This window comes from Simochromis diagramma, unplaced genomic scaffold (assembly GCF_900408965.1).
Source record: "Simochromis diagramma unplaced genomic scaffold, fSimDia1.1 OVJJ01000676.1, whole genome shotgun sequence".
NCBI lineage: Eukaryota > Metazoa > Chordata > Actinopteri > Cichliformes > Cichlidae > Simochromis > Simochromis diagramma.
In genome coordinates, this window is record NW_024387466.1 from 1,336,832 (window position 1) to 1,359,364 (window position 22,533).

A 22,533-nucleotide genomic window follows, 5' to 3' on the forward strand; every position below is an offset into this window, starting at 1 on the left:
GGTTTACAGAGAATGGGCCAATGAAAAGAAAACATCCAGCAAGCTGCAGTTCTCTGGCCAAAAATGTGCAGTGGTGTTTCTACAGTCTGTTGGGGCCAAAGATAAAAATTCAGTGGTGGTCCTTCCAACCAGCACTGATCACCACGTTATAAGAAAAAAAAAAAATCTGACATCACAAAAACAAATGAACAAACAGAAACATGGAGACTTAATGCACAGCTAGCCAAGTTAATGCCAAATGTCAAGCAAAATAATGAATTTGATGGTAGCAGAAGTTACGTTATTCAGGCTTCTTTCTCCCACATTTAAGGTTAAACTAGCAGTGTTTAGTAATTTAATATTATATTTAATCCACTCACCCCGGTCTTGCTTTCCCCCCTCCTTATTGTCGTTGCTGTGATTCCAAATCTGCCAGCCCTCTGGGACCAAGCAATTGGCTGCCTAGCTTTCTGAATATGCGATTAACAACATGAACGCATCCATCTCACCTTGTATCAACTGTTCATGATGCTGGTGATGGTGTAACGATGTGGGGAATGTTTTCCTGGCACTCTCTGGTTTCCATGTGAGCATGATTTAAACACCACAGCCTTCCTGAGTATTGTTCCTGAGCATGTCCATCCCTTAATGAGCACCATGTCACAAAGCTTAAATCATTTCAAACTAGTTTCTTAAACAAAGTGATTTCATTTTGACCAGATGGCCTCCACATTCATCAGATGTTAGTGCAACAGCGCACCTTTGGGATGTGGTCAGTTGATGCCATCGTGTTGATATGATGCATAGTGTCCAGTTATTTTGAATACCTGTGCTGGAAAACACATTTTACCAACTTACCATCAGCTGCAAAATAACCGTATCAGCTGTATTTACATGACAAGCCTCACTTTATTGTTTTCCATGGATGAAAACACAAACTGCGTGTACAGAATGGTAATCACATGCAATACAAAAATATGAATTTTTACAACAACATAAAAAAAAGAAAACAAAAACACGGATTGGCCAATACTTAAAAAACAAAACAAAACATTGTACAGCTTTTATACAGCATTCTGTACATGAAAAAAATATAAATATATATACACATCTGTAATAGCCAGAGCAGTACCAGTTCAAAAATGTTGTCATGTGTTTTACATATAAAATGTTTGTAGAAATATTAGAAGAATTGTCTTAATTTGCTGTACATTAAATAATGTATATACAGTACATTACATACCATTGGATTTGCAACACAACATTTACTGTAGTCTTTCACAAATACCACCCCCCCCCCAAAAAAAAAAAAATCAAACAGAACAAAAACAACCCTACATGTTCCAACACAGTACACTCACTCAGTCAACACACAACCACAAGCACACCAACTGAAGCCAGCAATCACAAACAGTATACACAAGCACGCACAAGAGGTACTGTTTAAGGAAGGTATAGGACACTTTTTGCACCAGATTCCTGATTTCTCCTTCCCTCTTTTCTTTCTTTCTTTCTTTTTTTTGTTGCACAGAAAATGCGATCACTCAGCCCCTCGAAGCAACTTCCTTTTAAGGTGCACTTCACACTTCAGCAGATGAGCATTGCTAAGAAAAAGTCTGCAGAAAGAAATAGACTGTAGTTTTCTATTTTCGTGTAGATAGTCTTTGTTTTCTGTTTGCATTTTTTGTCTTCCACTTCAGCTCGTTTAGCATACGCAAGTCTTTATCAGTGCCCCCTTTTGGAACGCATCAAATAAACAGTGAATTCACCAGACCAAAAATGACAAATAAGCTAACACACTGTCCAAGGGAAAAATAAACACTGCAAAAGAAACCATACTCAAAACAAAAGAAGCAAAAAAAGAAGAGTCTATGATTTTTTTTTCCCATTTTGACAAAGTGCATATTGCATTTATACTTCTCAGGACATGCCATCCTACAATCCTTAAAAAAAATAAAAATAATAATAATAAAAAAAAACTGAGAAGGAGGAGGCAGGTGGTTTAAGATCATCACTCAAGCAGCATGTCAAAGTTGTGTCAAACACCCTCCACCACCACCACCACCACCCAGGGAGTGAAGAGATAAATGAAGCAGGGTGTTTGGTATTAAGGTCCATTTTTTGTCCAGCAGTGTGTATTTGCGTGCGTGCGTGTTTGTGTTTTAGATAGAAAGAGAGCCATGTGGTCAGGACCACCCCAGGCAAGAACAACCACATCACAGCAGCACAGAGAAGTTGAGCAGGGCCGAGGATAGGGCAGCCATCAGCAGGCACAGACCACAGCACACCAGTCAGTCTCAGCACAGACACCACAAGCCAGTTAGTCAGAAGCCTCAGAGTCTCGACTGACATTACAGGAGAAGACCAGAAGGAAGGCAAAGAGCTAATTTTTTTTGTTTTGTTTTGTTTTTAGAGGAATGAAGGGATTTAGGGTGATGGGCGACAACGGTTGTCCGTCACACCTCAGTCCAACGATCCTCTCTTCCGAACAAGGAAATAACACGGAAGATCGGACTGTGGATTAGTGGAAGTGGCGCCTGTTTCAGACAGAGGCAATGCTTTGATCAATCCTGTAAGAGTTAAGGATTCAGGAGCATGCAAGGCAGACCCAGGCTTTGTTTTGCATTGCTTTTGTTTCAGAGTGACGGCTACAACCTAGATTAGACAAGAGAAAAAGAAAAAGACAAAAAAGCAAAAGAAAACAGACATTAGACGGTTAGTGAAAAGTTAACAGGCTTACATTGGAGAATGCAAGATATCGCACGCACTGATTAGTTAGAGGACATCCATGAGATTTAAAAGGTTTAAAGCATGTTTAATTTGATTTAGAAGTCATTTGAAAGTCAGCTGTGCAAAGCTACCATTTAAGAAACAAGAGTGAAGCCCAGTGACTGCTGGCAGCAGTCTTGAAGCAAATGGCAAATGTAAGAAAAGTGTGTGAAAAAGCAAACCATACAGTATTGTGCAAAAGTCTTCACCCACATATAAGCAAAATGTGGGTGTTTTCATATATATATATATATATATATATATATATATATATACGTTTGATACAGTGCTTTCAGTTTGGTACGCATATGTATCGAACAATACAAAATTTTTTTATTTATTTGATCAACTTTCCTTCTGACGATGCTGTCTGTGTTGAGCGCTCAGTGGATCTGCGCTCGACAGTGCAGCCTAGGCGGAGTAGTCGAACGCAGATTCAGAGAAATGGCTCTTTCCAAAATAAAAGCTATACTATACGCTTCTTCTGGTGTATACTCTCAGCAGCATATTAAACATATCAGGTCCCCATAAGGAGAATCATGTGCTAACGGCTGTCTAAATGACTCGGGTTAAGTTTGTAGCATGCGTGCTTGTTGTTTTTGTCTGCTTCCACTTTGCACTAGGATGATGTCGGAGTTAATGTGCAGTCATATTAGTTGTGTTCCCACTAGTGCTGTCAGCGTTAATCTCGTTGAAATGACGTTAACGCCACAACACGGCAAATCTCCGTTAACGAGCTACTGCGGATCGCCGGCGTCAACATGTTAACAAGCTAACTGCACTAACGCACTAGTTCCCTCTAATGTAATTGAGCATTGCGTGGCACATCCGACATAGTGTTTTACTTTTGTCCATGACGCGCTTACCTTCAGGGTTATACTTCACATGAAGACCAAAATAGTTCCAAAGGCCAGATCTGAATGAGGGTGGGGGAGGTTCAATTTGCCATGTTGCAACTAGCTTTGCTTCTGTCTCGCTAGCTTGCCCTGCGCTCAGTGGATCTGCGCTCGACAGTGCAGCCTAGGCAGAGTAGTCGAATGCAGAACCACTGAGCGCTCAACATAGACAGCATCGTCAGAAGAAAAGTTGATAAAATAAATGAAAAATTTTGTATTGTTCGATACATATGCATACCGAACCGAAAGCACTGTATCGAATGGTTCAATATCGATACGAGTATCGTTGCACCCCTAATATATATATATGAAAACAGGGCGTTGTTGGAAAGCTACTACGCAAGTAACCCTGGCGGAAGGGGTTACATGAATAGGATGAGGGACCTATGGATTCTTCGATACCCAACATCCACAATGACGGTGAAACAACTAGTAGCTCAGTGTTCCAACATTCGAAAGAAGGGACTGCTCTCACAGCTAGAGATTGACGAGGTACAACATAAATGCTACGGCAAGGGGGAGCCAGGACGCCAGGTCAGGGGGGAGATATCATCACCCCCACCCGAGATTGGGTACCAAGCCCCAAGTGCGATAGGAGAAGGATCGTTGAGTGCAAGAGGAACTGACCTGCAAGATAGGATCATGGCCAAGCTTGAAACCTGGACCTCCCGTAGCCGGTTACCAAGATTACGTGAAGTACCCTCAGAAGGTCTCCTAGATGATGTTAATGCAGCACTACGGACGATACCTACAGCCACGATCACCGACACTAACAAGCTGATCTACAATACGGCAGCAGTGATCAGTGAGATGCTTGGCTACAAGTTGAACAGCCACAAGGGGCAGTACCCTCCATGGAGAAGGAGGCTAGAGGCTAAGATCAAGGCAGCACGGAGGGAGGTTAGCCAACTATCGGAGTTGCAGAAAGGCGCGATGAGGAAGGTGCCTAAGAAGTACAGGAAGCTGTCCATACCCTGAGGCCTTGGAAACTGCCAAGCAACGGCTCACAGCCTTGGCCAGCCGCTTGAGGAGGTACACCAGAGAGATAGAAGGCAAGAGAATAAACCAGCTGTTCTCCACGGAACCAGCCAAGGTGTACTCTCAGTGGCAGGGGAACAATATGAGAACAGCACCACCAAGGCTGGAGGCAGAACAATACTGGAAGAGCATATGGGAGAAGGACGCAACCTATAACGGCAATGCTCAGTGGCTAGTGGATCTGAGGGCAGACCACAGCGACCTCCCCAAACAGGGTCCATTAACCATCACAGTGGAAGATATCCAAGAAAGGGTCTCCAGTATGAAGAGTTGGACAGCACCAGGCCTTGACATGGTTCACGCCTACTGGCTGAAGAAGCTGACTGCACTCCACGAGAGCCTGGCAGCACAAATGAACCAGCTGCTAGTTCACGAGAGACACCTGGAATGGCTAACCGAAGGCCGGACGGTCCTGATCCTAAAGGACCCCCAGAAGGGACCGGTCCCCACCAACTACCGACCAATAACCTGCCTCAGCACCACGTGGAAGCTCCTGTCAGGCATCATAGCGGCTAAGATGAAAAGACACATGGGTCAACACATGAGCGGGGCACAGAAAGGGATGGGCAAGAATACCAGAGGCGCAAAACACCAGCTACTGGCAGACCAAGCAGTCAGCCGAGACTGCAGGACCAGACTGACCAACCTGTGGGCTGCCTGGATTGATTGCAAGAAGGCCTATGACTCAATGCCCCACAACTGGATCCTGGAATGCCTAGAACTATATAAGATCAACAGGACCCTGGGAGCCTTCATCAGGGGATGTGGCGGACAACACTGGAGGCCAACCTCAAGCCTATAGCACAAGTCACCATCAAGTGCGGGATCTACCAAGGAGATGCTCTGTCCCCACTGCTGTTCTGCATAGGCCTGAACCCCTTGCAGAGGGTCAGGCAAGTCCTGAGGAGTCAGCTGAACGGTAAGAACAAGATCCGGGCTATCAACACCTACGCCCTGCCCGTGATCAGGTACCCTGCTGGGGTAATAGGCTGGCCAAATGAGGAGATAGAAGCCACTGACATCAAGACAAGAAAGCTCCTTACCATGCATGGAGGGTTTCACCCCAAGTCCAGCACCCTGAGGCTGTACGCTAAGCGGAAGGAAGGGGGCCGGGGACTGGTGAGTGTCAGCACCACAATCCAGGATGAGACAAGGAACATCCACGAATACATCATGAAGATGGCCCCAACTGACTGTGTGCTCAGTGAATACCTCAGGCAGCAGAAACCCAAGAAAGTGGAGGAAGGCGAGGAACCATCATGGAAGGACAGGCCCCTGCACGGTATGTACCACCGGCAGATAGAGAAGGTGGCTGATATCCAGAAATCCTACCAGTGGCTGGACAAAGCTGGACTGAAAGACAGCACAGAGGCACTAATCATGGCAGCACAAGAACAAGCTCTGAGCACAAGATCCATTGAGGCTGGAGTCTATCACACCAGGCAAGACCCCAGGTGCAGGCTGTGTAAAGATGCTCCAGAGACAATCCAGCACATAACAGCAGGGTGTAAGATGCTAGCAGGCAAAGCATACATGGAACACCATAACCAAGTGGCCGGCATAGTGTACAGAAACATCTGTGCCGAGTATAACCTGGAAGTCCCGAGGTCAAAATGGCAGATGCCCCCAAGGGTGATGGAGAATGACCAAGCTAAGAGCCTGTGGGACTTCCAGATACAGACGGACAAAATGGTGGTGGCTAACCAACCGGACATAGTGGTGGTAGACAAACATGAGAAGATGGCCGTAGTGATCGATGTAGCGGTTCCGAATGACAGCAACATCAGGAAGAAGGAACACGAGAAGCTGGAGAAATACCAAGGGCTCAGAGAAGAGCTCGAGAAGATGTGGAGGGTGAAGGTGACGGTGGTCCCAGTGGTAATCGGAGCACTAGGTGCAGTGACTCCCAAGCTAGGCGAGTGGCTCTGGAATATTTGGTATAACTATTCCTGAAGTAGTCTTCAGGCTTCATGAAGGACATTTGGAGCACTTCTTTGGATGCTGGCTGCTTTTTGTTCTGTATTCTATCAAGGTGATCACACACTGCTTCAATAATGACTTAATATTATTATAATGACCACTTATTCTTTTGTCCTCTACTTGCCTAGTTACTCAAAATTTTTAATGGACACACTGCACACCATGCTGAGATATGTAAAGTTTTTAGTGACGGTCTTTGGGAATCACCTTGTTGGTGCAAAAATACTATTTTATGTCTGTCAAACTCATAAACTCTCATCTGTATTTTTTTGCTTTCTTTCATTCTTCAACTAAAGAAATGGTAAGAGATTTTAGATTTTTGCAACAGGTTGCTAAGCAAAGTGCCTAAAGCCACATTTTAAAATTGGTTCCTTACTTTCTTCTGAAAATGATCAGTTTCATACACGGGACTAATGAGTGAAAATTAAAGGAAAACTCTGAAAGACCTTCAAAAAGCCAGGAAAACTATTATGACTCCTTGAAAGCAAAATATAAAGAAGTGAGGAGTGGCTGAACACTTCTGGACAATACTGCATAAAATATAGGAAACAGTGGAGACGTGAGGCTATAACAAAGTTAATGCTAGTGCCAGGAAAAGAGGCATATGTGGTTGCATGAAGTAGTTAAGGTGGTCTATGTAAGAATGAAAAGACTAAAGCAAAGAGTCGATTAGATGTTTTACGTCCAAATATCTACATGCATTCAGCTGAGTTTTAATTTGATATCTATGCATTACCCAGTTACACTCTAGCTATAGTCTGTTGGTCACAAATGTAACAAAGTTCTGTATAACAGACTTATTTTTGCCAAAAATGTCTCATTTCAATAAACAGTGCTGTGCAAGGAATTCAAGTTCAGAAGTCATGTTTCCAGCTATAAATTACAAAATTCACATTTCATCTGAGCCCAGTACTAAGGCTGAACCCAGCTCTGATCTGATATTCTACTCTCAATAAACAAATAAGAAAAAGGAAAGAAAGGTTTTTGTGTTCACAGGTCCAGTGTCTTCACACCATCCTTCATTTCTGGGATACCTACTCTGCAGACTTCCAGAAATGTCCAGGGTGGGACAGTCTGCGGTTGAGTTTGGGTAGCTTCTCCAGCATGTCAGCCAGCTGCGTAAAGGTCGGCCTTTCTCTCAAGTCGTACGCCCAGCAGGCAGAAAGGATTTCCTGAAACAAGAAACCACTTCGTTTCAATGTGACTGGCAAACCATTGACCCGCACTCACCGCACTGTGAACTACAATCGATTGACCTAAAAACTGCTGCAACATCTTGATATCGTTGCATCAGCATGGGTATTTTCCACTCTTACACAAGCAGAACAAACATCTACATTTCTGAATGACTGACACACTCATGGTCCAACTCACAGTGACCTCCTTTCCCAGGCTGATTTCTGCCAAAATCTTCTTTATGCCCTCTCCGCTCCCCACCTGCCAGATGGTAGCTTCCACAGGCTGGTTAGTGATTGGCCAGTCCCTAGCTTGAAGCTCATACCAAATTGTGCTTGAAGTGGGGAAAAGGAAGAGCATATCTTTTGAAATTCAAATGGTGGACTTCCTTTTTAGTCAGTGAAAGTTATGACAGAACTCAACCAGATGTGCATGAAGAACTTACCCAAAGGCGTACACATCTGCTGCGGTGGAAAAAGGAAGGCGGTCCTCATTGTTACCTGGGCTCATTCTGCGCACAATCTCTGGTGCGAGATAACAAATCCAGCCATGTGGAAGTTTGAGTTTATTTTCACGCCTGGAAAAACAAACAAACAAAAAAGCAGTTTTCAGTAACACTTTAAATGGAGGGGAAAAGATGTATTAAGAGGACAAAATGCATTCACTAAATAAAGTCCCTTACTCCTGTTAGCTACTAATGAACCATACACAAAAGGAGGCAAAAATTAGTAAGATGTGCGCTCAAAATGTGCTTCAGAAATCAAGAGTGTCCAGAAAATGATTGCAATTTTACAATCAGGAGAGTTCCCTCTTTTTACTGGCTGACAAGGAAGATGCCTACAGAAGTAGCACTGCAGACCTCAGCTTATCACAGATCAGTGGGCGTCCCCGGGTAATAGAGTGGTTTTAGCACTGCTTTAGTTAAGGTCATAGTTTTAAGGTCTCTTTGGGGTGTGGGGCGGTGGACACGTTTCTTACCTTCCCTCCTGAACAACTCCAGAGATCCCAAACAGGCCAAAGTCTGCGATCACAACCTTATTGGTGTCATGAAAAACGTTCTTTGACTTCAAGTCTTTGTGAACAATGCCTTTGGCATGCAGATAGCCCATTCCCTGTCCAGGCCAACGGTGTTCAGACAAAGGAAAACACAGTAATAGAAAATTATATCTTTGACTACACAGTTCTGCTATGTTTTAGTACGTAACATGATTTTTCCCCCCTAAGATGTCACGTTTCTCACAAATTAACACACAAAAAAGAAACAAATACCTTTACAATCTCCTGAGCAATTTGTCTTGTCTTGTTAATATCCAGAGTGTTTTTAGTGTCTCGAACTACTGAGTAGAGTGTCCTCCCTTTACAAAAACTGCAGGAGTTAGAGGAAAATCATTCTATTAAAGCAAACACATGCATCCGGTTTAGAATCGTTTTTGAGGTAACCTGTGATATTTTTGTTCTCACCTGGTGATAATGGCCAGGTGGGGTGGAGCCATGCAGGCTCCCATAAAGAGGACCACATTCTCATGCCTGGTCTGTCTGTAGTTCATCACCTCCTTTTTAAAGAGCTTCAGGTGGTCCTGATTGTTCCCATCGATCTCAAGAAGCCGGATGGCCACCTCGCCGTGCCACCGGCCCTTGTGCACTTTTCCCCAGCGGCCCTGGATAAACAAAACACAAACTGTCTGATTTTTTATTTTTTTCGAGTATGCAACACACTAGGAATTCGTTGGGTAGATTCCTCACCTTTCCAATGAGTTCCCCAAGGTCCAGCTGCTCAAAGGGGATGTCCCACTCTTGCAGGTAAACGCTGGTCTGACTGGCCTTGCGGGAGATGGGGCCCTTCCACTGGTTTCCCCGAGAGTTGGGCAGATCATCCAGCTCGTCGCACTCGCCGTCGGAGCCCATGTGCATCCTGATCTCCCCTCTGTCGTCCTCATCTTCTCCTCCATCCACATTGTCCTCATCATCCTCCTCATCGTCCTCCTCCTCCCCTTCGTGATCTTCATCTTCGACCTCGACCTCCTCATCCCCTTCCTGCAATAGTGTGGCGATGGTTTTTGTAAAAGTTGATTTAAAAAAAAAAAAATCTACCAAATATAAATTTAAAACTGCAGATGAACATTTTGTAAGCCAGTGTTGCCACCTGAGCAGGTTCTAATCAACAGATGTCACAGGGACTTTTAGTCACATTTGGATGTTTTAATTAAATCTCAATCTTCAGTCACCTGAGCTAATTTCATACCCCAGTTGACAATTGTCCAACCTTTTAGGAAATCAAAGTATGAGTGTCTAAAAACTGAAAACAAAATTAAACAAAACCAATTTCTGAAGGTGTGACACTGAACAGCTTCACTGTACAGACTAATAAGCAAAGAGCCAGGAAACAGTACAACAAAAGAATATTTTGTACACTGCATCTCCAGCATTACCTCTTCATCGTCATCTTCTACCAGCTCATCATGTACGTCATCTGATGATTGCTCTATCTCACTGCTGTGACACAGAACACTGATATCAGAGGGAGACAAAAAAAATTAAAAGGCTGTTTCCGAAAGAGTGACACTGCACAAAATGCAAGTTATGCCAGAGTACAATGATCTGCAGATAGTTTAAGCTCTATATTTCATTTTAAATAGTACAAAGACATCATGACAAATGGTGAAGGTGAGATTCCGATAAAAGCACCAAATGTTTTCCGTGGATGACAGATCTATACTGCAGGCAGGCCAGTTTTAATGATTTCTTTGAACTGTTCTGTTTCCAGAGTGGAATGATTGTACAGCATACTTCTTTAAAGCCTTTAAAAAAAACAAGAATTGGGTGCACAAGTTTGAATTTACTTTGGATCATCTTTAATTGAAGTGTCATTGACAAACATTGAAGTTTCAAAGCAAAATAAAGTTTCTCACGTTCAACATTTTAAATTTATTTAAGGTTTTGCTGTGTTATTCAATTAAACATGTGGTTTACATGATTTGCAGACCATCACATTCTGCTGTTATTTACATTTTAGAGCATTCTGCCATTTTTAAGAAACAGGGTTGTAAATAACCAAAACCACTGTGTAGTCACTAAAACTTGGATTAAAGCTTGAGACAAAAAAGTCTTACACTCTGTCCTGAAGAACATCTGAGTGGAAATTTGCAGGACTGGAAACATCTGCAAGGAAAATGACACCAGTTAGGGATGACCGATGGGAGCAAAAATTACAGAGCCAGCACCACACATGAACATGACTGCTCATGCAATTTCCTACTACTTCCAGCAGATGGCATCAGAATGCTGCCACACAGTCAAACACAGCTAATCTAACTACTATAACCCTTAAAAGCAAACATGCAGGAGACAGAAAACTGTAAAGAAGCCATGGTGTGGAGGGAGAGAGGGATGAAGGGATCTTAACAATGTAGTATTACACTTTGGGACCATCAACTCACCCGGGAAGATAAATTGCTGTCTATGCTGAAAGTAACAGGCAGCTTTTTCAAAGAAAAAGAGAATTGGAAGAGTGATAAGCAAGGCAAGGGACACAAGGGCTTTTGGTTAGAGAAGCTTTGAATTAAGAGATCTTCTTAAAAACTCCTTTTAGTGTTAATATTGTGTATTTGGGGAAAAAGGGTAAGTAGTTGTGGGAGCGCCACACTCCTGAACCGGAAAAGATTCATCGTCAAATGCATTGAGGAAAAATCAGAACAATGTCAGCATGCATGTTTCAGTATATACTCTACATGTGTATCTGTGCATCTGTGTTTGTGATTCTGTACCCAAGCTTACCCGGGAAATTAAATCGGCTGTCTCGATGACCTTTGGGTGAAGGGTTGGGCGGTGGTGTGGCACTGGGGGGGTTGCTCTGCTGGAAGGGTGCTGGGGAGGAAGGTGTGGATGAAGTGGTGGAGGATGGGTTGCTGCTGGAGTCCAGCTGGTTCAGCACTGGTGGATGATCCTGCTGGGACCGGGATGGAAGGTTACAACACTAAGCATGATTTCTATTTATTAGCCATGTTGCATTGCCTTCAAGATTCCTTCAACAAGCTCTATGCTTTATTTTCCTGTCAGTGCACACTTTAATAGTCAGGTGTGATTTCAGATACATTATCTTTACAATGGTTAGCATGGACAGATGATGGAGATAATGGAGGTATATGTATTGGCATAATAGTTCAAGGTAATTAAAAAGGGACTACACACACGGCAGTCCTCTGAAAGTTCTTTTAATTTACCTTTTTCGTAATAGCCTTTGGTAGTGTGCCAAACTGCGGTGCTTCCTGCGGCCGGTCCACTGGGTTGTTTATATCAGAGGGAACTGACTCGGTCCTCCGAATTTTGGCAACTGTGGGAGAAAACCAATCATGTCACAAACAGGCATGAATGCCAAATAGATTTAGCCCATCAGCTGCACAGCGTGGGATGAAAGAAAACTTACTTGGTAGAAAGGAGATTCTGCAGGATGGAGCTTCCTTTGTACATTTGTTGTGGCACTTTAATCTGCATTAGCAAAAAAAAACAAACAAAAACAAAACAACATAGGCAGCATATGAGAGGCTTAGCGGTAATTCGTAATTAGCACCAACGTGCCTTACACCCAGATCAAGATTTAGCCAAGACATCAGATTCCCACCTTCCTAAAACACATGTGCCTTCTAACGGACCTTTTTTTTTCACCACTTTTTTGGGTTGTGTTTGTGACAGTGATTAACTCACCGACAATGTTTGCACTTAACTCCAAACATCATGTTTTTCTGGCACACTTGACACGTCTGGGACAACCAGGATTTGGTGGAAAACCTAAAAAACAAAACATAAAAGCTTCTTACGGACCCGCTCTGTATTAGATCGCTGTAAAGTTTAATTTATAAATGGTCTGGACTTGTATAGCGCTTTACTAGTCCCAAAGGACCCCAAAGCGCTTTACACATCCAGTCATCCACCCATTCACACACTGGTGATGGCAAGCTACATTGTAGCCACAGCCACCCTGGGGCGCACTGACAGAGGCGAGGCTGCCAGACACTGGCGCCACCAGGCCCTCTGACCACCACCAGTAGGCAACGGGTGAAGTGTCTTGCCCAAGGACACAACGAACGAGACTGTCCAAGCCGAGGCTCGAACTGGCAACCTTCCGATTACAGGACGAACTCCCAACTCTTGAGCCATTATTGCATTAACAGCAAATCTATCTTTTCTAGGCATTGAAAGGTCTACCTGTGCGTGACTGCAAGCCCTATATCCCTCCTTATTGCTTGTGGGGAGCTGCGATGCACTGCTACATTATCTAGAAAGAGACAGAAAGAATGCAAATGATGAGTAATGATTACAAGGATGGCTGACTGAGGTGATGTTAAGTTAAAGCCTTTATTTACATTCAAGCACAAAAACACACACAAGATCATTATAGCAATGTTGCAGAACCAAAGACTTTTACATCGTGTCAGTTAAGTGGACCTATCATGTCTTTACTCCTGTGTTTTTCTGTGGATTCCAATTTTAATATTGCCAAAATTTCAAATAGTGATGTCACTGCATCTGTAGTAGCAGTTCCTATGAGCCAAAAGCTCAGATTTCAGACTGCATTTTTTACTCTTATATCTCATTTAGTGGTTGTGTTCTTAATGTGGTCATTTACAACACACAGTCTTAAGCTTTGAGTACACCTGTTCTTTAGATCTGTTCAGACAAACAAAGTAAAGCTGTCTTTAAGAGAATGAACTGACAAGTTGCACCAAGGCCCCGTATACAAGAACTATTTTGATCTATGAAGCTGGAAATTAGCACAATAAGTCCACTTTAAGCAGGTATATTCAGCAAAATTAAAAGTGCATGCATGCAGCTGACTCACTCTTAATTGTGCTGTGCTCCTCCAGCAGTGTGGGAGTTCCAGGAAGGGTGTAAGGTGCTGTGTTGGCAGCTGGGGTGGCACCGGGTGTCCTTGCAGACACGGCGGGGTAGCGAGAAGGTGAATCCTCACATCCGTTACCGTTGACTTGCATGTTCAGGAACAACTTGTTCTTTTTAACACACCTGGAAACGCACAGAAAGAAGAGTGAATCAGCAGGTGCTGTATACTGAACTGCTTGCTTACTATACTGCACAGGACAGATTATGTAAGGGCCTGGGAGAGGCACGTTGGAGAACCTTAATTGCATTGGCACACGAAGGGCAGGGTGACATCCTTAACACCCAGAGTGAAGTCACAAGGAGTGAAGGGCAAAGCGGTGCCAGGTCTGTGGTTTATACACACATGCACACAAACACGTGAGTAGCCACAGTTGTAAAAATTTGCAAAAAGACTATCAGTCTAGTACTGTGACTTGCGACCTCCTTACATAAAGTAACACTTTTGTAATATACCGCACAACATATGCAGAGTGAGAATAAACCTCCAAAAGCATATAGTGTCCTATGTTAGCCATTTTTTCCATTTTTTTTTTTTTAAATAAAGTTTTCCACAAACCGATATTATGGATAAACATGTGATTGCATTGTGCTTGGGCAGCCAGTCCTAGTACAGAGGTTAAAAAAACATTAGATATTAAGAGAGAGAGGGATAGAGAGAAACTGTGTGTTTCTTGCCACCTCTGAGCATTAGAACTAGGAAATACTTCCTGTTTTGACATGACTCATAATCTCTGGGAATCTGCGTGGGGATTAGCTCCACTCATACAGCGAGAGCAAAGGAGCAACAGGCAGTATGTGAACGGATGTGAAAGAGGAAGGGGAAGAGGGAGAGAGAGCGAATGAGGACATATCTAAGGAAAACTGCTTCTGTCCCGACAGAGCGCAAGGCGAAATTAAGAGTGAGACATCGGGCAGGACCGGGGCATTTTATCAAGTCCTTTATAAAATGTCAAACAACAAGTGCTCTTTCAGTTGATAGTAATAACAAACTGAAAAAAAAACCCATCCCTTGTGAGACGGCTTGTCAGCTGGCCAACGCCGTTTGCTGGCCAGCACAAATCAGAATTTTCTCCTTTTCCTTTCTGTGAAGCAGCAGAAACTAAACACTTCCTGCAAAAACAAGCTGAGATTCAAATTTCAGTGAAATAAAAGATCCCCCCCCCCCAAAAAAGCAAACAGAAAACCCCCAAAACACATACACACTCCCCACAACAGAAGCAACCTGTCACAATTACAGTGCCATCTGAGGATTCCCCACTTAGTTCCAGTCTGACCTACTTATAAAAAGCTGCAAATGAGGTGAATTCTTGAGCAGTTTCTTCAAACCACCCATTAACAGCTTAGCACCTACTTGTTGGTGGGAGGGTCCTCGATGCGGTTGCCCAGCTGAGACTCGTGGCTTTTGCTGCGCGTCAGTGTGATGTTGGGAAGCAGGTGCAGTACCTTGCGGGATGGCGGGGGAGGGGTGCAGGGAGGCTTCAACCGGTGACGCCTCTTTGAAGGAGGCGTTATAGGTGGGGTGGAGATGTGCCCATGGAGGCGGGCTGCGCGGGCGAAGGACATAGGGAATGGATCTGTGAGAGGGCTGTCGCCATGTGCGTCTGGCGTGGGCGCCGCTGACACCGAGCCTGAGCGAGGGTGGGGGAAGGTTGCGCAGGGAGTGGATGGGGTGGACTGGATGGTGGATGGGCGGGCTAGAGGCGAGGGGCTGTGTGTGCGGAGTGGGGTCCCCAGGTTGGTTAGCTGGTCCGCTGTCAGCAGAGAGCCGCTGTCCCTCCTGGTGGGCTCAGACAGCCAGAGACTGCTGTCATCTCTTAGTTCGCCTCCTGGAAGAGACATGAAACAGACCAAAAATAAATAAATAAAAAGACTAATAGAAAATCCGTGGGAAATATACTCTAGGAACATCAAAGTGTAAACCCATACCTGATTCAGTAGCACTCTTTAGACAAGAGAGGGCAGCACCGAGTCTGCCACATTCTTCTGAGCTGGACCCAAGTCTTCGCATCGTGTCTCTCACCTGAGCTCCTGTCATCTGCAGTAAGGTATCCAGCGACAGCTTTGCCTCCACGGCCTGCAGAGGAGCAAAACAAAAGCCCATGACAGGAGCTCTAATCTATTACAACGTGAAGCAGTATGTTAGTGACAGGCTTTGTACAACAAAAGAGAGCAAAATAGCCCAAAAGAACTATGCTTATATGGCATTCATAAAAAATATTTTTTGTTCCGAGTGTACCCTCAATCAGCCACAACAACACTGTTTGTAGTGAGGCTGAAACTGAGCGTTAAAAAGGGCAGAATGTTGCAGTGCTCAGCAGGTTATTCAACATCTGACTCGGGACAGTTCCTGGAAATCACTGTTAATCCTGTTTGTTTGGGGTATTCCAAACACTACTTTGTCTGCTTATCTGATTTTTCAGATTAGCTGCATAGAGCAGAAGCTGAACACCAAGATCAAACCTGAGCTGGGGTTTGACAAAAAACATGGCTTAATATTTTCTGTCTATGTGAAACCTCTTATACAAGTGTAATGACTGTACAATGGTGAAGGTAACTTTGACAACAGTAAAACAGGAAGTAAACAGTGATGCAGTAAGATGCAGAGTTAATACACACACCACACTGTGAGAACTGGGAAGCACTAGTGGGCCGCAAAGTAAGAAAACAGAAGCACATACTTTATAATCTTTTTCCCCAATGGCTGAACGGATAAAGACACAAATTCATATAGGCTTGGATACTCTATGTGGACACAATTGTGAATTGTAAATAATATGAAGTATTGGGTGTCATAAATAAAGAAAAAAAAAATCCAAATGGAGGATTAACAGTGTGTTAAAGTTAACAGTGCTCACATTAGTTTTGATTGACAATAGCTGACCAGTATTTAATTAAGCATTAAGTCTGTATCTTTATTAATACTGAAAAGTTATCAGTTTTGAAATTAAAACAAAGAACGCTTAATCGTGACTGCTTTACAAATTGAAATTAAACCCTAAATGTAATCCACTCAGCAGCTGCGATATTTCTAGCATTTGTTTCAGAGTGGAAATTATCGTAGCACTTTATAATAGACAAATTGTAAATAGTTTGCGGTACTTTTTTGACTGACTATTATATTGTATTACGCGTTATATCACAGCTGATACCAGACAATATCAGCATTGTCAACATTTACATTCTCATGACACTGGGGCATATAAAAATTTATGTAAATGATGAAGGCCTAGTCACTGGTCAATGTTCAGAGCAGCAAATACTGCCGTTTATACAGCGCCATGGGCCTCTCAGAGATGCACAACATGTCCTTTAGTGTTAGTCCACTGATGCACGTGTCACAGCCACAGTGACAACTCTTTAAAACATTATAAACATTTAGCTTTATAGATAAACCATGCAAATAGCTTTTTTAAATGCACTACGCTGTATCATTTACAAAGCTCTGGAGGCATCACGCTGAACTTTACAAAAAGCCACAAAGCATTTGTTAAACAAATAGTTGTTGTGTTATTTTAAATTCAAAAAAATACAAAAAAAATAAAGTTGATAAAATTTCAAAATAAAGTCACATTGCACACGTTTAGCTTCACTTTTAGGTTAATGGTAACAAACCATTAAACACGGATTTATTAATTATGAAATTTATTTTGTTATACCTCTACTCTGCTTTCCCAATTCTACACATCTAAACCAGCGCCACATGTTTAACCCTTTCATGCATGAATTATGACAACCTCAATCATGATTTTTTTCTTAAGTACTTTTATTCGTCTTTACGCATGAAAAGATGAATAAAAATCCTTAAGAAAAAAATCCTGATAGAGGTTGTCATAATTCATGCATGAAAGGGTTAAATAACAATGATTACAATGAAACACGTCATACATCTATAGTATAGACCAGTGGGTGGCAGGTTATGGAGTGACACATCAGTGTCCAATGTAGTGGTTTATGTGCTATTAAACCATCAACACTGACACAAATACAAGGAAACAGCCTCTGAATAGCTGTCCACTGTAGTGACCACTATGTATGAAAGGGTTAAGACTCGTCTCTGTGTGGCTTTCCTTTTTAGCCTGCTGTCTAGTTCCTCTCTAATGTTTTGGGTCATCTTGCTAACCACCCAGGCTGTCTTCCTTTTTTACTTCCCATTTTTGAAAATTTATTATTTCAGCAGACAGTAAAACTCAACAATAAGGCATCACAGGGTGTCGTAAACCAGACTGTTCCACTTTGGTTGATACTCAAACCCCATTTGGATGATTATTCCATTTCTTGACTATTGAAACTTTTTTTAATGCATTTATTTTATCTGAACTTGTAGCATTACAGTGAATCACCGAGGCTGCTCGCTCAAGTCAATCTCCTCAAATTTCAATAAAAACTGAAAAAAGTGGAGGCGTTCTTTATGACCTCCAGTGTACTACCAACTCCCACTTATTTAAGCATTTAGCACTGCAGTTTTCCTTTCATATTCCTCTGTTTCCAGCCTTTTATGTGCTTTAAAAAAATGTAGTCTGCAAGATTGGAGATGTACAAACCTGGAAGGGCGGGGCTTTCTTTTTACAGCCGAGTTACTGAAGCGGCGAAATAAAACAACAGCGCAATCAACAACTGATGGATGACAGAAGGAAATAGGGCCAAATCCAGTGAGTTTAGGATGTTTCTTTTGACTGGGGAAGTACGCAATCACTTATCAGTCAGGTTAAACCCTTGCTCTCAGGGGCAAACACTGATCACAAAACTAGGGCAACCTCCCACACTAGTGTGTACACTAGAACCAAAACATAGCACACGCACACACTAAACCACACGCATGTAAGGGGTGAGTGATGTGATATTTAAAGTTGCTGTCGGCCCTCTACTCTCATTCTATTTCCTCACTCAGAACATAGTTACAGCAAAGCCTGCATACGTGACCGTTTCACTGGGGCCTCCTATACATGCAGTATTATGTCGGCTCTGTTTTAATTAATATGGGCCCTTCACAGGTTAGAATCCCCAGTAGGAATTCTCTGTATTAAGTCATCTACATAATTCAGCTACAAATAAAACTGGACTGTCCATCACATAATCTAGCCATCATAGTATAAAGTGAGGAGATGCGCTGTAGACATCTCAGTCTAATAATATTTGGTCTAAATAGGTCATCAAAATGCCGCTACAGTCCTTCGTCCTTTGGGATGTCCCCGCCGGTCTACAAGACATACAAATGAGCACTTTCTATTTCATCAGAAAACCTCATCGTGTCTCATGCAAAGCTAAATTCTTTTGAAAGGAAGTGAGGTTTAAGAGTAAATGGACTAAACAGTAAACAGAGCACAAATAATCAGATACGGAACAAGGCCGCAACACAAAGCACATACAAGGCCGGCACATATTAAAGAATAACGAGTGCAGAAGAGTTTTAAAAATAAAGCAGGTTACCGTCAGGTCACAAAACAAAGACAAATGGACTGGAACGACAAAAACACATAAGAGCTGACATGGATTAAAACAGTTTACAGCAGGACACGACAGGACAGGACAGGACGGGGGGAGAGAAAGGAGAGACAATTTTGACAACCCAATAAGAAAAATGATAAATCCAGGCGTTAAAACAAACAAACAAACAAACAGCTGACAGCCACTAAACAATAGCGGAGCTTAAAAACAACACTGAAACAAAAATGATAAGTTAACCAGCTAGTAGCTTCTGCAATGGAAGACTGCACACGGCAATGCTCTAAAGTTTCATCATGATCAGAAGTGACAGCAAATAGCGAGTTCTGAAATTGCATTAATAAGGGAGGCTTTCTGCAGGAAATCTCTCTGCTCAAGACTCCCCACTGCTACACGAGGAGGTCAGAGGTCAGTGTCAGCCGCAGATTAGCAGGCTGGAGTCACAGTTCAGGAGCGGGACACTTGAGCGGTGCTGAACAACACATATTAAACATTTTACTGCACTACATGGTTCTCACACCCAAGGTCAGTTCTTTATTTTCTGGGTCATTGTCTTTTTGGGAGACCGACAGAAAGTGAAACAGACCTTACCCTGGTTCCACCACAGCCCAAGTGATCCAGCACCTAAATAAATGCTAATTGTGTATGTTTAGGCAAGGAACAGGTCATTATCTTATTTTAAAAGAATCTACTGAAAAACAAGACTTTAATATACCTGTTTTTTTTTTTTAATGTACATGTAACCATCAACAATGCTAGAGCAATGAAAAAGAAAAGGTACAGAGTGGATCAGTTAAAGAACTATAATAAAGATAAGTACACTTTGTACACTTGTATAAAAAGGGCCTTCTCTTCCCTCTTACAAACATGGCATGGAGCTATAAATAGCAGCAGAAGGCTGAGAATGAGATTTTTGAAGCATTCAAGACTTTCTCCGAGCACAGACCAGCATGTCTCTTCCAGTTTCGCTTTTTTTGCTTTGCTAGTTTTGTGAGCCTTGTTTCAGTAACAAAAAATAAAATTTGACAGTAGAAACAGTTATCTGAAATGAATCAGCTCAAGTTTAGATTTTGGCGCTGCCGTTCTCAGGACGTCAAAAATGAAGCAGCTTCTCTTTTTGAAAGGCACTTTGACGGCCGCTGGTTAATTCCTCATGCACATGTGAATGTTGACTGAGTGCACATCACAGACTGCATATAAAAGACTTTTATACGCAGTCTTTGATGTGCTTATAGAACAGCTGTAAATGGGAGACAAACGCCAGTCACTCCGGCCAGAGTACTGGCGCCCAGACGATGACCTACCTCAATGAGCTCTGGTCGCAGGTTGATGGTGCGTAACCAGTCTCGCAAGTGTGGATAGCTGTCTAGGGCCTCGGGCCTCTCTGTCTCTGGCACTTTCTGCTTGCACTGGAGCTGTTTACAGATGTATTTCATCAGCTTCACCTGCAGGGAGCAATAGAGAACATAGCAGAGAAGGGAGGGGCAGGTTAGCGGGGGAGACTGGGAGTCTGCTACGAGCTACATGAGAAAGAGCAGGCATTCACTGTGAAGGGTATCTGTCACACCTGTGTTGGCAGGGTTTTATTGTTGCAGAGGTACCACCTTTAAAGCAGAAACAGACCGAAAACTGCTGTTTTCACACGAGTGACATGACACTGACCTGACACCAGATGAACCTCTGTTACGATAAAGTCAGACACATGAATATCTCCACACCCTCGCTTACTGTTTATTCCCCCTCTACTGAGCTCAGTGTACCTGCAGTGACAGCTCCAATGTTTCCCTGTGCCCTCAAAGAGACAAGCTAATTAGATAAAAACTGCTATTATTATCCAGAGGAACAATGACCTGGTCATCTAATGAGAGCATCAGCAGTGCTGCCAAAGCAAATGTGTCTGTTTGCAGCTGAGAAGCATCAAAGTTCAGAGTGATGGAAAGAAAGTGCCCATGTGACTAGTTTCGTCCCACGGGCATTTTCCTTCAAACTTTCTTATTTTCTCTGAGCTTCTACAAATGTTTTACCCTCCACTTCATGACAGAGCCAAGGAGCCATCATTTTCTTTCCAGGTTTAACACATTGTGCACAATGTGTCCACGATGTGATGCCTCTATGAGGCCAATTCTTCTCTCCTTTACATGTCATTTTTCAAATTTTTTTCAAAGTTAATTTTTTTCTTTATTTTTAATAGAGCTAGGGGCTTTCATCATAGCATTTCTAAACATACTACATTTTTTTAGAAACCATGAATTATTTCTATTTGCACTACAGAATTATTACAGAGAAAGCGAAAATGACCATGATATTATTAGCCCTCTGAAAAATGGACCTTTTAACTAAGCCATAGCACAAAGCACTGCTGTGCAATGGTGTGCTTTAACTTTGTAATGCCCAGAGTTTGTAAAATCAATTCCCAAGTTAAAAACTGAGACACTAATCAGTTTAGATTTGAGAAAAAAGGTAGATGGACAAACAAAGTTATCACAGCGCAGTACCATCAAGATATTCAAACACAGTACAGGACAAGTCTGACAGAGAAAGAAAACTAATGAGAGATGTGTTTAAAGACACCAGAACACCTGCCAAGACACTAGTGAATGACTTAGCCAAGTACGGAATTGTAATCTCAAAGAAGACAATCACTGGAACCCTGCACAGAAATGTACTGTGAGGTGACAAACCAAGAGACACCTTCAAGCCAGACTGAAATATGCAAAGGACAACCTGGAGAAAGATTATATGTACTGGAAATGTGTCCTTTTGTCAGATGAGACGAAACTAGAGCTCTTGGGCCGCAGAAATGCTGCTTATGTTTGGAGAAAGAAATAAGAGGTGTATAACCCACAGAACACCACTGTAAGCTGTATTGTACACCTTTATGTGTACAATATAAAAATACTGTCCAGTATATTGAGATGAGCTGTAACTCTGTCAGGTTCTAAATAAAGTATTCCTTTCAACAAGATGCACAGACCCCTACTTCTCCTCAGTTTTTTTTCCTCTAATGGTTGCATCTGTTAATTAGCAGCCTGGGTGCAACCTTTGTTGTAATGTCTCATGACATCAGACCCAACATCAGTTAACATCCCATCAGTTAATATTGCTTTACCTTGTTTTTGTAGAGGCAAAAATGATCGGCCTATCAATGCAAATGATTCCACTGGAGTCTGCCTCGAAACATTATGTCTGCACAAATAAAATGTAAAGCTGTAACAATTTAATCTGATGCCTTCCAAAAAACCCACGTTGAGCGCAGTGGTCCTGTGAGTAAGTATAACAATGCTCGCCGTGGTATTGGTTTGCACCGGCCTGCATTGTGCAGCTCAGCGTGACTGTATAGAGTGTCCTTATCTCACCG

At 42.7% G+C, this 22,533-nt stretch overlaps 1 protein-coding gene across 7 annotated transcripts in view; it reads right to left on the reverse strand.

Annotated features, from left to right (window-relative positions):
* Positions 1 to 1,864: 1,864 nt before the first annotated feature.
* ksr1a (kinase suppressor of ras 1a) overlaps positions 1,865 to 22,533 on the reverse strand; it is a 28,674-nt gene continuing 8,005 nt past the window's right edge. Inside the window, exons 2-21 of one of the 7 annotated variants that reach the window (XM_040014680.1) lie at positions 20,480 to 20,620; positions 15,660 to 15,807; positions 15,085 to 15,559; positions 13,675 to 13,856; positions 13,041 to 13,110; positions 12,540 to 12,623; positions 12,262 to 12,323; positions 12,059 to 12,168; positions 11,613 to 11,784; positions 11,276 to 11,317; positions 10,949 to 10,997; positions 10,268 to 10,328; positions 9,582 to 9,872; positions 9,300 to 9,496; positions 9,108 to 9,204; positions 8,817 to 8,950; positions 8,284 to 8,415; positions 8,037 to 8,172; positions 7,701 to 7,834; positions 1,865 to 2,634 (exon numbers count right to left, since the gene is read on the reverse strand). In XM_040014680.1, the coding sequence (XP_039870614.1) occupies positions 2,628 to 2,634; positions 7,701 to 7,834; positions 8,037 to 8,172; positions 8,284 to 8,415; positions 8,817 to 8,950; positions 9,108 to 9,204; positions 9,300 to 9,496; positions 9,582 to 9,872; positions 10,268 to 10,328; positions 10,949 to 10,997; positions 11,276 to 11,317; positions 11,613 to 11,784; positions 12,059 to 12,168; positions 12,262 to 12,323; positions 12,540 to 12,623; positions 13,041 to 13,110; positions 13,675 to 13,856; positions 15,085 to 15,559; positions 15,660 to 15,807; positions 20,480 to 20,620 (2,724 nt within the window). In that variant the 3' untranslated portion in view covers positions 1,865 to 2,627. Of the gene's footprint in view, positions 2,635 to 7,700; positions 7,835 to 8,036; positions 8,173 to 8,283; positions 8,416 to 8,816; positions 8,951 to 9,107; positions 9,205 to 9,299; positions 9,497 to 9,581; positions 9,873 to 10,267; positions 10,347 to 10,948; positions 10,998 to 11,275; positions 11,318 to 11,612; positions 11,785 to 12,058; positions 12,169 to 12,261; positions 12,324 to 12,539; positions 12,624 to 13,040; positions 13,111 to 13,674; positions 13,857 to 15,084; positions 15,560 to 15,659; positions 15,808 to 20,479; positions 20,621 to 22,533 lie in introns of all 7 variants that reach the window. The other 6 variants (XM_040014677.1, XM_040014679.1, XM_040014678.1 and 3 more) reach the window with 6 other exon arrangements.